We start from the raw sequence: 14,427 nt of genomic DNA on the forward strand, positions 1-14,427 counted from the left end.
GGTACAGATGGCTGAATGTGTCCTGTTTTCTAAATCCGAAAACTTTTTATCTCTGTTCCCAGCATGCAGCTCCTTGTGTGGCAGTAGCCTCAGTGGGGCGCCAGGATCTAAAGGCTCTTCCAACACGTCTCTGATGAATTCAGTGATGAAGCTGACCTCTCTTGCCCCAGACAACAGCCCCATCCAGAATCTTTGCTTCTCTCTACTTACTAACCTGGCTGTGTCACGGGACTGTAGGTGCGCCCTGCAAAAGGTACGAAAAGATGAAGGACTCATTTTTTTACCACTTTAATGTAAAGTATAGTTGTACAACCTGTACAACTATACTTTACAACAAAAGTGTTTGTTTTAATAACAGCTTAAATGATTTCTGAAAGCAAGGCTTAATTATTTGTTTTTCGTGTTGCTAAAATTGTAAGCTGCCTCCTCTGTGATCATTTTCTGTGATTCTCAGAATAATTTCCTTCAGAGCTTCCTGTTAGTGCCTTCCCATAAGGCTGGTGCCAAGGCCACATCGGTCGGTAGCGGTGGAAACCTCCTGAACCAGTGGCTGAGGCTCCTGGTCAGCCTGTCCTCCACAGAGGATGGGCAGCAGAGTATTCTGAAAGTAACCGGAATCCTGGAACTGCTAGCAGAATTGGCACCACACCGGCAGCATGCGCTGCTCACCCTTCACAACCTCTGCTTCAGCCCTGCCAACAAATCACACATCATGGCCAATGGTATGACACTGAAGATGGGTTTGAACTGAATCTTTATTCAGTGGGTTAAAAGATATTTGGTGATTTTTAAGGTTCCTCTTTTAGTGTTTTTTTATAACTGCCAGAATATTTGCTTAGAAATCTGATTCAATGCCTTAAAGTTGAAACAATCTCCTGTTCATCTGTAAGAAGTAATATGAGTAACAGTTTACAGTGCTTTACTTAAAACTTTCCCCATTTTTGCAATGTAACATGAAACATCGGTGTATTTTATTGTGTTTTGATCAACAACTGAAAACAAAAAAAAAGCATATTTTTTTCAAAAAAAAAAAAATCTCTTAAAATTGCATTTGTATTTCTATCCTATTAAAATGACATCATTAAAGCAAATGCTTTAAAAAAAATCACCCAGTTAAAAATATTCTGTGTAGTTTAAAGGCAGTAGAAATACAGCTGCTCTTTAAAAGCCTCAAGAGATTTATTTGAGAGGATTAGTGAACAAACCATAGTAAGACATTGACATCCACCTAAACCTACTGGCAAGGGAAGGAAAAACATTAACAGGAGAAACAGCCAAGAGGTGCTTCAGTCAATCTGCTGTAGCTGCTGAGATCCACAGCTTGGGTGGAACAGTTAGATCACAGGGTAGCTATTAGTTTTACACTCCATATATTTAGGAAGAAGAAAGAACCTCATTAGATGCTAGATTCTGCTTAGAATTTGTCAAAAGTTATGTAAGGAACACATCAGTGTGGAGAAAAGGCCTTCTGGTCAAATTAGTTTTTTTTTTTTTCCTTTACAATCTCATCTTGTTCATTACTCTGGGCTGCCTTTCATGAGAAGGCCTGAGAATTGTTTGATTGGTTTGTCTGTCAGCAGGACAGTGACCCAAAACATCCAGCCAGTAGTACAATGTAAATCTAAATAGCAGTGGCCAACTATAGCTTTAAAAAGAAATGATCTCACATTTTGTTTCTGATCTAACCTGACCACTTCCTGTAGCTGAATTAGCTCCTCAACTTGTGATCTTGTTCTGCAGAAGGTTGAAATACCATTCGCTGATACATCAGCGTAAGACCAGTAACTCATCTAAAACATGCAAAAAATGCAGGCATCTGACAAATGTTTTTGCTCTTGGTTTAGATGTACATGTAGCCTGAAGTTAGGACGGTCCAGTCAAAGTCCAGAATTAAACCCAATAAAAAAAAACTCAAAAATTAAAGCTCTAGACTTTCATTCTTGGGGTAAAGCATGCGTGAAAAGATATGCAACCGTAACTGAACACAAAGGTGGTTTCAAAAAGTATTGAACTGGGCTGTAATACTTGAAGGTAATAAACATTGTCTTGCTAAAAATGTTTGAAAACATTTAAGGGGGTGTAATGATTTTTAGGCACTGTTGAATGTTCAACTTAATAAAATATTTTTTAAACATTATAATTGATAATAGGTTTCCTCTGAATCTAACATATATTTCCTAACTAAAAGCACATTTTCTCATCTTATGACAAATCATTGCCACATTAGGCTGTTCCCATCAATTTCTAAAGTAATTAATAAGCTAGAAAGCAATGGACAGATTATTTTGAGAGCAATAAAAAACAACAAAATACAAAATTGGGTTTACAAAGCACCTGATTTGGTTTCAGTTGTATTCAAGGTTAGTTTGACTTAGGCAGGTTGTTGCTGGCGTTTCAGCTTTTCAAAGGTGAAATAATCTTCGACTAAGACGAAATGAAAGCAGAGGAAGCTGCTGAGACTGAAAAACTGTGTAGGTGTGCCTCTGTCGCACACACAAAGTACACTGCAGGTGGTAGTTCAAGGCCTAGGTGTGTGGAAACTGTCATATGACCACCGTTCTGTTTCCTGTGGAAGGATTAATGTTTTCTGTGCAAGCTGTGGTTTTTATTGAGCAATTCTAGGAAACTGAGACCCCTATTGTGACCGTGTGCTGAAATCCTTCTTCTCTATTTAAAATTGTTAGGGTGTTTCAGTAACTGTATTGAACTTTATTTAATTACAGTTTTTTGCTGTATAAGTTTCTATTTAATCAAACCGCATGATGATGAAATAATTTTAAAACAATCATTTATATTAGTTAATAGATTTTTTGAAAATTACTGATCATGTATATTTTCTGTGTACGTTTGTTTTCCAGATAAAGCCATGAAAGTTTTATTGTCTTGTTTGGACAGTAAAGAGATAGAAACCTGCTGTATAGGAGCTTCTGCACTGTGGGCTTTACTGCACAACAATCAGAGGGTACAAACACTAACACACACTCACACTCAGATTAAGGTTTGATTTGATGTTTTCAACACAACCTAAGAACGTAACATTTTTATGTTCTTTGTGTTTTTGTTTTTTCTCTTGTAAGGCGAAGGCTGCCCTGAAATGTCCATCCGTTCGATTAAAAATCCAGGAGGCCCTCACCATCTTCAAGCAAGGCATGCAATGTTCTCACTTTAAAAACACCAAGCATCTCGGTTTCCACACACATGTTCAATGAACAGCCCTTCCATATTTTAGAAATTGGATGCTTTCATTTGAGTCCATAATGAAAAGTTTAAATTAAGTGCTTATCTGATTTTACATTGCAACATGAAAACATGAAAGCCTTTTTGTGGTTTAAACAGGAATATTAATTAAAATTTGGCTTAAATCCCCCTTTCCAATTTCTATATGATTGTATTTTTTTTTTACAAAAGAAAAAAACAAAAAATTCCCCCATTTCCTCCTACTAGACATTTAATTCTGTCACCATCCTGTAAGTAGGAGGCACTGTTCCTTATGCACACCTTAAATCTAGTGAAAGAAAAACCCACAATGTTAAAAGAAATAACTTGAATCTGACAAAAGTAATAATGAATAAACACAAATTCATGAAAATGAACGCATGAAAGTCTGAGATTGCTTTTCAACCATGCTTCAATAGAATAAAAAAAAATCTTTAGAAACAGGCCTGGACAACAAATAATGGTACCCCCTAGAAAAGACTGAAAATAATGTGACCAAAGTAACATCGTAAGTCATGATGTGTCTACTCATTAGCACCACAGGAGTCTACAATCTTTTATTCAGACCAGAGAAATGGAAGAGTTGTCTCAGCAGATTAGAAAGAAAATCATAGACACATATTAAAGGTAAAGGCTACTGTATAAGACCTTGATCTTCCTGTGACTACAGCTGCGAATATCATACAGAAATGTAAGAACAATGGGATTGTAGCCGACCTCCCTGGGTCTATCTGTAGGAGGAAGATTGACAAATCAGATACAGATAATATGAATGAAAACAAAAGATTCCAGAAAAACTTTTTAAGAAATGGAGGTTAAACTTCAAGCTCAAGGAATATCAGTGTAAGATCACAGCATCTGTAGTTTCAGCCAAAATTGACTTTTATTTTCATAGAACTTTTACTTATCAGTATTTTTTGTTAGATTCAAGTTATTTCTTGTACTATTGTATCTTCTTCTTTCATTAAATGAGAGGTACCAAGAATTTTTTCCATGTGTTTATGGGCAGTGATGTTATGTGTATGTATGTAGCATGTTAGTGCAAACTAAGGTATCAGATAATGACAAAATGATTAGTTATTTTTTTCTTATTTAGGTCTATAATAAAACACAACTTAAATTACAGCTAATTAAGGTTATTTTTTACTTAACATAAAATGGGGGCACGGCGGTGGCGCAGGAATAAAAGCACACAACCAATGAATGAAGGTCTTACTTAGTCCTCAATGCAGCTTCATAGGTTAAAATCTTGACCTCTTGACCTTTGTCCCATGTCTTCCAGCTGCTCTCCCATGTCAAAAAATATTGGCACATCTCAAATCTTTTATTTTGAAATGACCGTCATGTAACCACTTTTTTTTTTTTTTAATGTAATTAGTTTTCTGGTCTGTTTTTAATATTTTTTATTCTCTGTTTTATAGATGCAGAGAAGAAGCAGGAACCTTTGGGTTCCCACCTGCAGAAGTGCCTGGATCATATTTCACAGTTGCTAAACAGTTGATCGAAATAGACTTTTTTGTTTGTGTAGTTTTTCATCATGTTTTGTTATTTATCAGCTGGCATTTGGTTATTAAAGTTAGGTCGACCTTTTTTTCTGTGCATGGTCTCGTCTTTCAGAAACTGGGTACATGTGGCTTTAAACTCTTCCTTTGTGGTTGAAGTGACATTCTGCAGCTGATCCAAACCAAACCACCGCTGTTTCTTTTAAATCAATAGCAGAAAAACATTATTAGATGATAGAACCTCACATTTCAAGGAAACACAAATATTTAGGATTAAGATTAAAACTGAAGCGACCTGTTATTGATGTAGTCATGCTTATTACATTTATGTTATGTGTAACTGATCAGAGAAGGAGTTTTACGTGTTATTTTCATGGAGGACAAACTTCATTAGAAACCCCAACATGAAGGATGATGTCGTAGGTTTGCCATCCACTCCCAATCCCAGTGATAAAGAGGCCCTCTGTTTGGAGCCAGCCAACAGTGGAACACCATGAATTGTGCCCCTGTTACTTAAGTGCCTCTCTGTAAGCAGCGATGGAGGAAGTGCAGCTCAGGCGCCTCTGCACTCGTCTCATCAATGCCACTTTCATTCTCCTTCGGTGGGGCAACATGGAGGCTGTACAAAAGGACTACTGGTACTTCGTGGTACTCCTCTTCCTCCCTTTTCTTAAAGGTATCGACTTTTGGTATATATTTATGACTGTATGGATGTATTTTTTTTTATAAATAATCCTTTTTTTTTTTGTATTTCTTCTTTTTTTGTAAAAAACTTTGTTCATTAAAGCGAAGTCTTATTGTCTTTTGTTTATTTCAAAACATTCAGTCTTTATATGTGATGTCGCATTTTTGTATTTGAAAGCTAAATACAATAAAAATCCTTTATTTTATAGATTGAATCAAAGCATTCTTAATTCTAAACTTTAAATATCTCTCAGTTGAAAATCTGCTCTCATTAAAACGGTTTAAATGTTAGATTAAAAACAAGTCTGGAGGCTTTACTTTCACACCTATAGGTTATGTTTGTACATAGATATTTAAATTAGTCGTTAAGAATAAGCTTTGATGCGATCCAAGTTAAGGAAGTTCAGAAAACTCCCCTTTTTTGTATTATTTTGTTGGAATGGAAACCTCTAGACAATTCCCTTAAAAGAACATTTTTGTTTTTATAGATTTCCAAGCCTTTAAAGGTTTTTAGAACAGATGGAGAGTGTTTGTTTTTTCTACTATATATTCTGCGTCACTTTTTACTGCTTTATTATCCAGCTTGCTTTAAAAACTGATCAGATGAATCACTTAAATCCAAATCAATTAATTTCTTTACCAAAACCATATTTGTTCCGTCTTTTATGCTGTCCTGCCACAAAATGACCTGGAAGCACTGTCAGCTGCAGTGCTTCAGATGTCTAAATCCAGTCTTTCTTTGATTATATCGCTTAACTTTGTAGACGATAAATATCAGTAGGACTTAGTATCAAAAGAACTTTTTCAGTAAGTAAGCTTTAGGCAAATCAACAATCCCTTGAATTCTCTGGAACTTCCAGGAGTGATGGAGCAGGGCTGTGGTTTCCACCAGTGCAGAGCTTGCTTAGGAATGGCTGCAGTCAGGTACAACAATTTCTATACACATAATTAAGCGTAGACTTTTGGAGGTTGGCCTGGCAGGAAACAAGCAATCTTTGTCCAAGAAAAACATCGGGCGGTGAGATGTCAGCTTATGAAATTACTATCTGGAGAAAAAAATGAAAGCTACAATACCAAAAGTAAATCATATTTGAGTTGTTGTTAGAAATTAAAGTATTGGGATTACTCAAAACTAATTCTTAAAGTATTTTGTCAGTATAAGGGAGGAGATAGTCTGGAGAAAGGTTTAAATAAGGAATGCTGCCCCTGTCTGTCTCTACATGTTGCATTAGATTAATTTGTTTTTAACAAAAGCCTACTAAACTTAAGTGTTTCATAGAGATGTATGTCAACAGGATCTAACAAATGCAAGAAGAAAACATTTTCAGTCACATCTGCAGCATGTTGTATTATGATTAAAATGGTAACGGTAAAACTCTCTCTAGGTGCTGTCCAGCAGACAAACGGGGAAACAGTACGGCTGGAGGAAGGAATGGTGCTGGATTGCTTGTGTCCTTGGGATGGCCAGCTCAGCATGGTGTCATGGACCAAAGTGCCACAGAAAAATCCCTTTGCTGTTTACAGTCCAAAGCATGGAGTCTCCTTGCATCACCAGTACATAGAGAGGGTAGAGTTCCTCAAGGTGACACCTATGGATGGGAGCATTTCCTTAAAGAATGTCACCCATCAGGATATTGGGCTCTATCACTGTTCTGTCCATACTTTCCCTCATGGATCCTGGACCAGGGACATTTGGGTGGAGGATTTGGGTAAATTCCAAGCTTAGATCTCGGCGTAAAAATAAATATGAATCTTATTTTGATGTTTTAATTTGGAGGTTGTTGCTTTCTTCTTGCAGATGAGCCACCAGAAGATAACGTCACTGAGGCCCCGACCCTAGAAACCTTCCAAGTAGACTCACAGCTCGTAGCTGAGCACAGCAGCAACTTGACCATCAGCTGCAATAAACCACAAAACAGTACAGTCTACATGGCTTATTTGGAGAAACTGATGTTCGGCAAGCGTTGGTTAACTGTCGGGGAGTGTAAGATGGTTGATCAGGGTGTAGAAATCACCGGAATGATGGACTGCACAGAAAGCCTGGATATTAATGTGATTCTGACTAATGTTACATCAGAAGACGACGGTTTCTATCGCTGCTCCTATAAAACCGACAGGGGGATCCAGAACACCATTGTACAGCTCACAGTAGCTCCTCCAGGTACACAAAGCAACACACAGGATATGATCTCTGATGTCCACAAAGCGAATGAATCTTTTCTGGTGCAAAGTGTGCTGCAACCTATACAGTGAAACAGATACAGTCAGAACTGTGAAAACCACAAACACCTGCTCCAAGTAGTGATGTGCTTAGAGGAGCTCAAACGTGGTGGAACATACATTTGCTGTTGGTCTGGTTAAGATAAATCTGTCTTAGAAAATATTTTGTGGTCTTTAGATATGGAAAACCCATGTAGAATATCTTTTCCATATATTTCATATTAAATCCATATTTTTCATCTCATTGCAGCTGGATTCAGCCTCTCCCTATACATGATGTATATTTACCTTGGAGCTGGAGCTGCTGGGCTTGTTCTAATCATCTCCTTTCTCATACTTGGGTTGAGGCGCAGGTATAGCTCATAAAGGAAATCTTGTTTTTATACGTGGTCTTTCAGGGTTATAAATTTAACATTTTATCTGCTAATCATCCCAGGAAAAAAAAACGAAGGAAGGAGTACCGAGTCAAGCTGCACCCCAGTCAGAGACAGGTAGGCATGAGTTTATTCATCCTATCAACTCTTTTCTTTACGCTCGACTCTTTCAAAGCTCTCCCCAACCTTCTCATTAGAAATGCGCTGAACTACAAAGCTGTTCGACTTTACAACTAACGTTTCAGCTGCACACCCAAACTGATCACCATCCCGAGTGGTGCAGTCTGAAGTGAGCCTTTGTTAGAGGGTTTAAAAAAAAAAAAAAAAAGTTTGGTTAATTTAACCACACGGGAATAATAGTGTTGTGTGCATATGTTTTCAGCCCCTTGAATGCCTGTACTTACCCTGCTGGTGCAGATAAATATATTTTACTCAATGTAAAGTTCTTTTGCCTTCAGTAAAGAGATCATAATTCTCTGTTCCTGCACAAAATGCTCAAATAAAGTACAACGCACTGCCTTAGAAAGTCCCCAAGTAACAAAAAGAAACAATAGATAGGTGTGTACCATCATGCTGTATGGATGCTTCAAAAATATAAATATATTTTGTCTTGATTTCAGCATGTAAGTAAGACCCTTTGCTAATGAAATAAGACTATTTACATTTAAAATAAAAAAACAACAACTGCAGTCTCTTATTTAGAATAAATAATGTCTAATTAAAGGTAAAAATACTCATTCCATTAACAGATCATCTTATTCCCCTACTTAAATTAAAATACACTTTTCTTAAGATATTTTTACTCATTTTTAGATTATTTTTTGCTTTGAGATGTTCTTCCTCACAATCAGGAAAGCTGATCAGAGCTTGTTAGGAGATGGATGGAGTTCAATACAGGAAAATATGGGGTGGAAAACATCTATCAGAGTCTGGAAAAGATTTGAAGACCCTTCAGAATCTTAAAGGTATAGTGGAGGATGTTGTCTTCAGGGTGGATCATCAACATAAGTGGTCCTCCTAATTGTCAATCATTCTGGTGATATGTTTATGTAAGGCCGTCCTATGTGCTCGTCTACATTTTTCACTTCTCACTTACTGGTGGTGAGTCTGATATAGTGGAAAAATTGCAAATCTTCTTTTTTTGGGCTCTCACATGCGTTTAATAGGCGTTCCCTCTCGGGAGCGGGTAGAGAATTATGCAAGTGTTTTTTTTTTCTTTTGAAAGGGGGCGGGTCTTTTCAAAAAATTTGCGAAAATCCTCCACTATACCTTTAACAAACAGCCAGCGCTACAACTGAATAGTTTAGATCAGAAAATAAACGTTAAATTGGGATGATCTGGACCAAAATCTGTGAATTTGGGTTGAGACTCCACAATTGCTATCTCTAATCTGACTGAGCTTCAGCAATGTTTCAAAGATGAATAGATAACACCCCTCCCCTAAAAAATTTATAAAAATGCCCTTATAGCAACAAAAGATGGTTCTACAAGTCTTTATCAAACCGACTAAATATAGATGCAGGCCGCTTTCTTCAGATGTTATCAGTTTTTGTACAAATCTTTAAGTCTGACACTAAATAGAGGAACATGTATACATTTGCAAAGTATTCTTCTTTTTACCCATTAACTGCACTGCTGGTATAAAAAAAAAACAAAAAAAACAAGCATGTTCTGTCTAACATCTTAAACTCTACTAACATCAACTACCTCCTCACAGCCAAACATCTATGAGAACATCCCTCTGTGTCCCAGGATTGTGAAGAAGTCCAGACAGACTAAAAGCTTCCCCATCTATGCCAACCTGCCGGCCGCTCGCTCGCTCCAAACCACACATCAACCTCGGGACAAAAAAAGGAGAGGCTTGCTGTAACTCATGTTGCTTTCCCTACATCTGTCAGTGCGCTCTTAGCTATTCACACTCCATTCACTGTACATCAGAGCGAGGATAAATAAATGTCAGCAAGCGCAGACTGTAATTATCCATTTGAGTTTTTAATCAGATGCAGGGATCCACACCGGCACTGTTTAATATTCACACGGCGGTTTGAAATGAGTTAACAAGCCGGTGCTCATCTCAGAGTCAGAAAGCTGACGGGGGCTGTTTGGGACCAGCCTTGCTTCCCCCTAATTAAATGTACTATGTAATTATTGTTGAGGGGATGTTTGCTTTTTCCACAAAACAATATTTGACAGTAACCATCACGCAGAGGAGAAAGACAAAAGCCTGTCTAATCATTCTTTTCTCTTCCCTAACCCCCTTCAAGTAAAGCGATTGACAAAAGCCTGTGTAATTGCCCTCTTTTCACTTTCATCCCTCCTGGTTTCCATTCAAAGCTTGACAATAGTGTCTAATCATCTAACGGAGAAGAAAAGCAGTCGCTCAGCAATGTACCGTCACTTGAGACTTCTGCTTTTCTCCCCAACAGGCTTTCTGACTCTCTTCTAGTTACAGCACGCCCTCAGACTGAAAGCTGAACTCTAATTAACAAATCCTGGGCTGCAGTTTATATCTTTTACTCTCTCTGACTTCTTTTTGATGAATATACACAGTTTTTTTTTTTTTTTTTTTTTTTTTACCTCCTTTGCTTTTTCAAAACATAAAGATGAACTGTCGAATGTTTTTCCCCTTTGGTATTTGTTCCTTTTTTTTTCTTCATGAGTTTGCTTTTGTAAATCAATATTTGCGGTTTTATGGCAGCTACTGTGAAATTAAACTCTGTGCTGTTTGTGTAATTTAATTCATTTATCTCCATAGAGATGGAGGCAGAGGCAGTAATGGATAAGAGGGCTATTCCGCTAGGATACAAGACAAATGTGGAACAGAAAGGGACATTACAGTTTGGGGTTCATGGGTTGTGTTTTTTTTTTTTTTTTTTTTCTCTTTGCAACCTTTGTAAAGAAACTGTAAAAGTACATTTGATTGTGAGGATACTTGAGAATCTCTGTCCTGCAAGCTGTATTGAAACTGATATTTATGACTGATAAAGACTCCTTATGACAAATATAAAACCATGTCTGTGTCTCTCTGTTGCGGTGTGGGAGTGTTTGAAAAAAGAAAATCCCTCATGGTTAAAAAAAAACAAAACAAAAAAAACAGGCGGCATTCAGAAGAAACCTTAAACCATCAGGTTAACAAAACTTCTTAGCATTGGATAGAAAATGGTATATTTTTCCTTTTTATATTTGTGTAGATTATTATTTTTTTAATATCTCAATTTAAAATTCATTCATTTAAAAAATAGGCTAGTTTTTGGTAGAGTGTGAGAAAAAAAAATCAATCCAAAGAGAAATGAAAAATAAACAGAAACTGCAAAAATAACATAATATACAGTTACACTCTTTACAATACCGTCATAAGAGGCTCCAAACTGTTACTTCGATACTTTTTGAACAGGATCTATACTTTTCTCTAAATATAGTTCATATGAAAAATAAAATTTTAATTAATGCTCCAAAATATGAAGTGAATCCTTACTTTGTCCATAAATGTACAAATAGAAATAAGAAATGGTAGATTTGACAATTTTTATTTTTTATTTTCTCAAAGTAAATGCAAAAAATTTTGAACTAAAACATAAAGTTTAAGATAAGTTTTGTGTCCCTAACAAAGTTTTAATTTAGGAGGAATGAGGGCTTGTGTGCCCATCTTCCTAATCCTAACTAAAAACAACACTGGATTGCTACCTTACTTCCTTTTCATAAAAGTATTCCAAGCATTGGACTAAGTGGGTTTATTTTTCTCTTCCTATATTCAAGTACAAAAGCCTTAAACAATATGCTTATGATATCAACATTCAATTTATTCCTCTTATGTTCTTCAAAAACATTACATATGTACAGTTGTCAAAATTGCAGTCCTACACCAGTGTAATCAAAGTGCTATTGACAGATAAACTCAGAAAAGACGAAACATAGGGACATCTCTACAAACAAGTGCATACATTAAACAAACTGGCAGATGAGCACAATCAGCTGGAGCATTAATCCAGTTCATTCAGTGAGAGTGGCCCCAAGCAGAGGACTATGTCACATACATTTTACCACACTGCAGCTAAAACATGACAACTACCTCAGAGCTGTGGCTTTCAACACGTCTCTATGAGGTGAAATGCTTTTCAGAGAATAAATAAAATCAATAGTTGTAAAAGCAGGAAAAGAGATAAAATGTGCTTGTAATTCTCCAGGTAACTGAGGAGGAAATTTGTAGAAATAAAACATCAGGAACAAAAGAAATGCAACTTAGAAAAGGCTGCTTGGCAGCCTAAATTGATTGTCAATGAAAACCATTTTATTTTTAACCACTTTACTGAACAAAGCAGGGGAAATATTTTCCACTTATGTACGTCATGTAGCCATAAGAATGATACAGAAATTTTTTTTAAAGTGGTTTCTATGGTTTGAAAAAAAAAAAGAAAAAACATTATTTTTAATTTAACATCAGATAAATAGTTTGTGAGCAGAGTCCTGCTGTTTGGAGTTTAGTGCAGCTCTTCCCTACCCTTTGCTGCACACTACTGGTCAGCTGGCTTAACAAAGGCTTTTTAGGTAGTTTGTTTCTTATTGTGAGAATGACAGCTAAGGTGTGGAAACTAAAGAAGTGCTGGCTATCATCTTTTTAAAGGTGATACAGTTGGCTTGATGGTATAAATAAAATCAGTTACATGACATCTTTTTTCATGTTTTTTTGTGACGCAGTTTTTCTTCCTATAGCTTATCAGGAGAATCTCATACCAGCCCCCTGTCTAACCTCCTGGAAGGCTCTGGTGATGGAGGACAGGGAGCAGTAAATGTAATCCTATTCAGGTAGCATATTTCCAGAGTATTCAACAACTACTAAAGTAATTTTCTGTTTATATAGAACAAAGTAAGGTTAAAATTGCAAACTTGGAACCAAAACCCTGCTTTGGTTGGATGTTGCCATCTGTAGTCAGCATTTAAAGGCACTAGGGTCTTTCTCTTCATGTGGAGTCATGTTTTTTTTTTTTTTGTTAAGATACATTTGATTCATGCAACAGAATAAGGAGACACAATATTCTCATTACTGTATTTTAGCTACGCTTCTAACGTTCCTTCTTGCTATCCCATTTCGCTACTGACACAGAAAACATGATGCCACTCTCAGAAACAGTTTACCAACATTTTAGGCAATACATTTTAGCTAAAACTAGGGAAGAATACTAATCTGTTTGTGAACCATAAAAGAGACAAAACCACTGTGCTTTATAATAACTGGAGACAGAGCATCAGCTTGTGATGACACTAGACCAATAAGCATCAGCAACAAGGTGGCTGCCATTGTTTCAGTTGGTTTTTACATTTAGACTGTCTAAAGATATAAAGTTCTCAATCTTTAAGACAATGGCTTTGAGGGTTATCTATTTTTTTTTTAATACCAACCCAGGAGTTACATTGAGTACCGATCTGTTTTTTTTTTTTTTTCTGGTAAGATTTTTATTTTTTTTCATAAATCTAAGTAGGTCCGTCCACATGGGGCCCACTTAATCGTGAGCTGTGGAAGTTAAATGCAGCAACCTATTTACTTGACTCCAAACTTTGATTTGGATAAATCAAAGGTGTTTCTCATTTATGTGAAACTCTGGATGGAAACTCTTCTTTTTTTATACTGTGTTTGGTCACTTTGGCCATAAAACAGCACAGCTCTGCATGGTATTTTGTGTGCATTAACAACACGGAACATCTTGTTTCACAAAGACTAAAAGATGGTACATATATGACTGACTAAATGTCAAATAAATAATAAATAACTTCTAAAAAACAGTCTAAATAAGAACATTTTCCCACTGCTGATGTGACTTGCAGGCATTTTAAATGCTAATGTCTGTAATAGTCCTTTTGCCCTGACTTTCCGACTCCTATTGCCAACTATCAGGGCACTCCTGCTGAAATATCCTATTTGTATGGGAAAAATTAGAAATGCTACGCACAAGTTCCCAAAACTAGTTAAGGCTTTCAGAGTATTTGGTGGGCTTTCTTAATCTGGACTGTTCTCTGCAGAGGCCATTAAACTAAATCAGACTGTTAAATTAGTCGAGTTTACAGACCAGAAAAACTCAGACTCATTATGCCTTTCTTTAAGCAAGCCTTTCAGCCCCTCCAGTATCTTCCAGCAAAGAGAAACCCTGCTGCTGCTCAAGTGCTGTTACTATGTTTAGATCGCTGCAATTGGTAAAGACTCAGCTGCAATGAGCATTGCTATGAAATTAACACTAAATCCTCAGTGCTTAACTCTATCCAACCATACATTTTCTCTCGCTTAGTCCTTGTCAGGGTTGCAGTGGCTATCTCCAGCAGTCTATGGCCGAGAGGCGAGGTACACACCGTGAACAGGTCGCCAGTCTGTCGCAGGACAACACAGAGACACACAACCATGCACAAACATTCACACCTAAGGACAGTTTAGAGAAGCCATT

General features: G+C 36.8%; 2 protein-coding genes across 7 annotated transcripts in view; both read left to right on the forward strand.

Moving 5' to 3' along the window:
- The window catches only part of rttn (rotatin), a 50,439-nt gene extending 45,593 nt beyond the window's left edge, over nt 1-4,846 (forward strand). For all 3 annotated transcript variants that reach the window (XM_015386356.1, XM_015386358.1, XM_015386357.1), the window contains exons 45-49: nt 63-253; nt 455-722; nt 2,859-2,962; nt 3,078-3,147; nt 4,638-4,846. In XM_015386356.1, the coding sequence (XP_015241842.1) occupies nt 63-253; nt 455-722; nt 2,859-2,962; nt 3,078-3,147; nt 4,638-4,717 (713 nt within the window). In that variant the 3' untranslated portion in view covers nt 4,718-4,846. The remainder of the gene's footprint in view (nt 1-62; nt 254-454; nt 723-2,858; nt 2,963-3,077; nt 3,148-4,637) is intronic.
- Nucleotides 4,847-5,225: 379 nt separating this feature from the next.
- cd226 (CD226 molecule) lies at nt 5,226-10,992 on the forward strand. 4 transcript variants are annotated; one of them, XM_015386359.1, is made up of 6 exons: nt 5,226-5,394; nt 6,788-7,111; nt 7,201-7,563; nt 7,873-7,975; nt 8,059-8,113; nt 9,714-10,992. In XM_015386359.1, exons 1-6 carry the CDS (start codon nt 5,256-5,258, stop codon nt 9,864-9,866), a joined length of 1,137 nt encoding a protein of 378 aa, XP_015241845.1. In that variant the 5' UTR covers nt 5,226-5,255; the 3' UTR covers nt 9,867-10,992. The 4 variants fall into 4 exon arrangements, with proteins under 4 accessions (XP_015241845.1, XP_015241849.1, XP_015241848.1 ...); XM_015386363.1 differs by having other exon boundaries at nt 10,423-10,992; XM_015386362.1 differs by having other exon boundaries at nt 10,752-10,992.
- The last annotated feature ends 3,435 nt before the right edge of the window (nt 10,993-14,427 follow it).

Source organism: Cyprinodon variegatus, unplaced genomic scaffold (genome assembly GCF_000732505.1).
Source record: "Cyprinodon variegatus isolate N-32 unplaced genomic scaffold, C_variegatus-1.0 Scaffold365, whole genome shotgun sequence".
Classification (NCBI taxonomy): domain Eukaryota; kingdom Metazoa; phylum Chordata; class Actinopteri; order Cyprinodontiformes; family Cyprinodontidae; genus Cyprinodon; species Cyprinodon variegatus.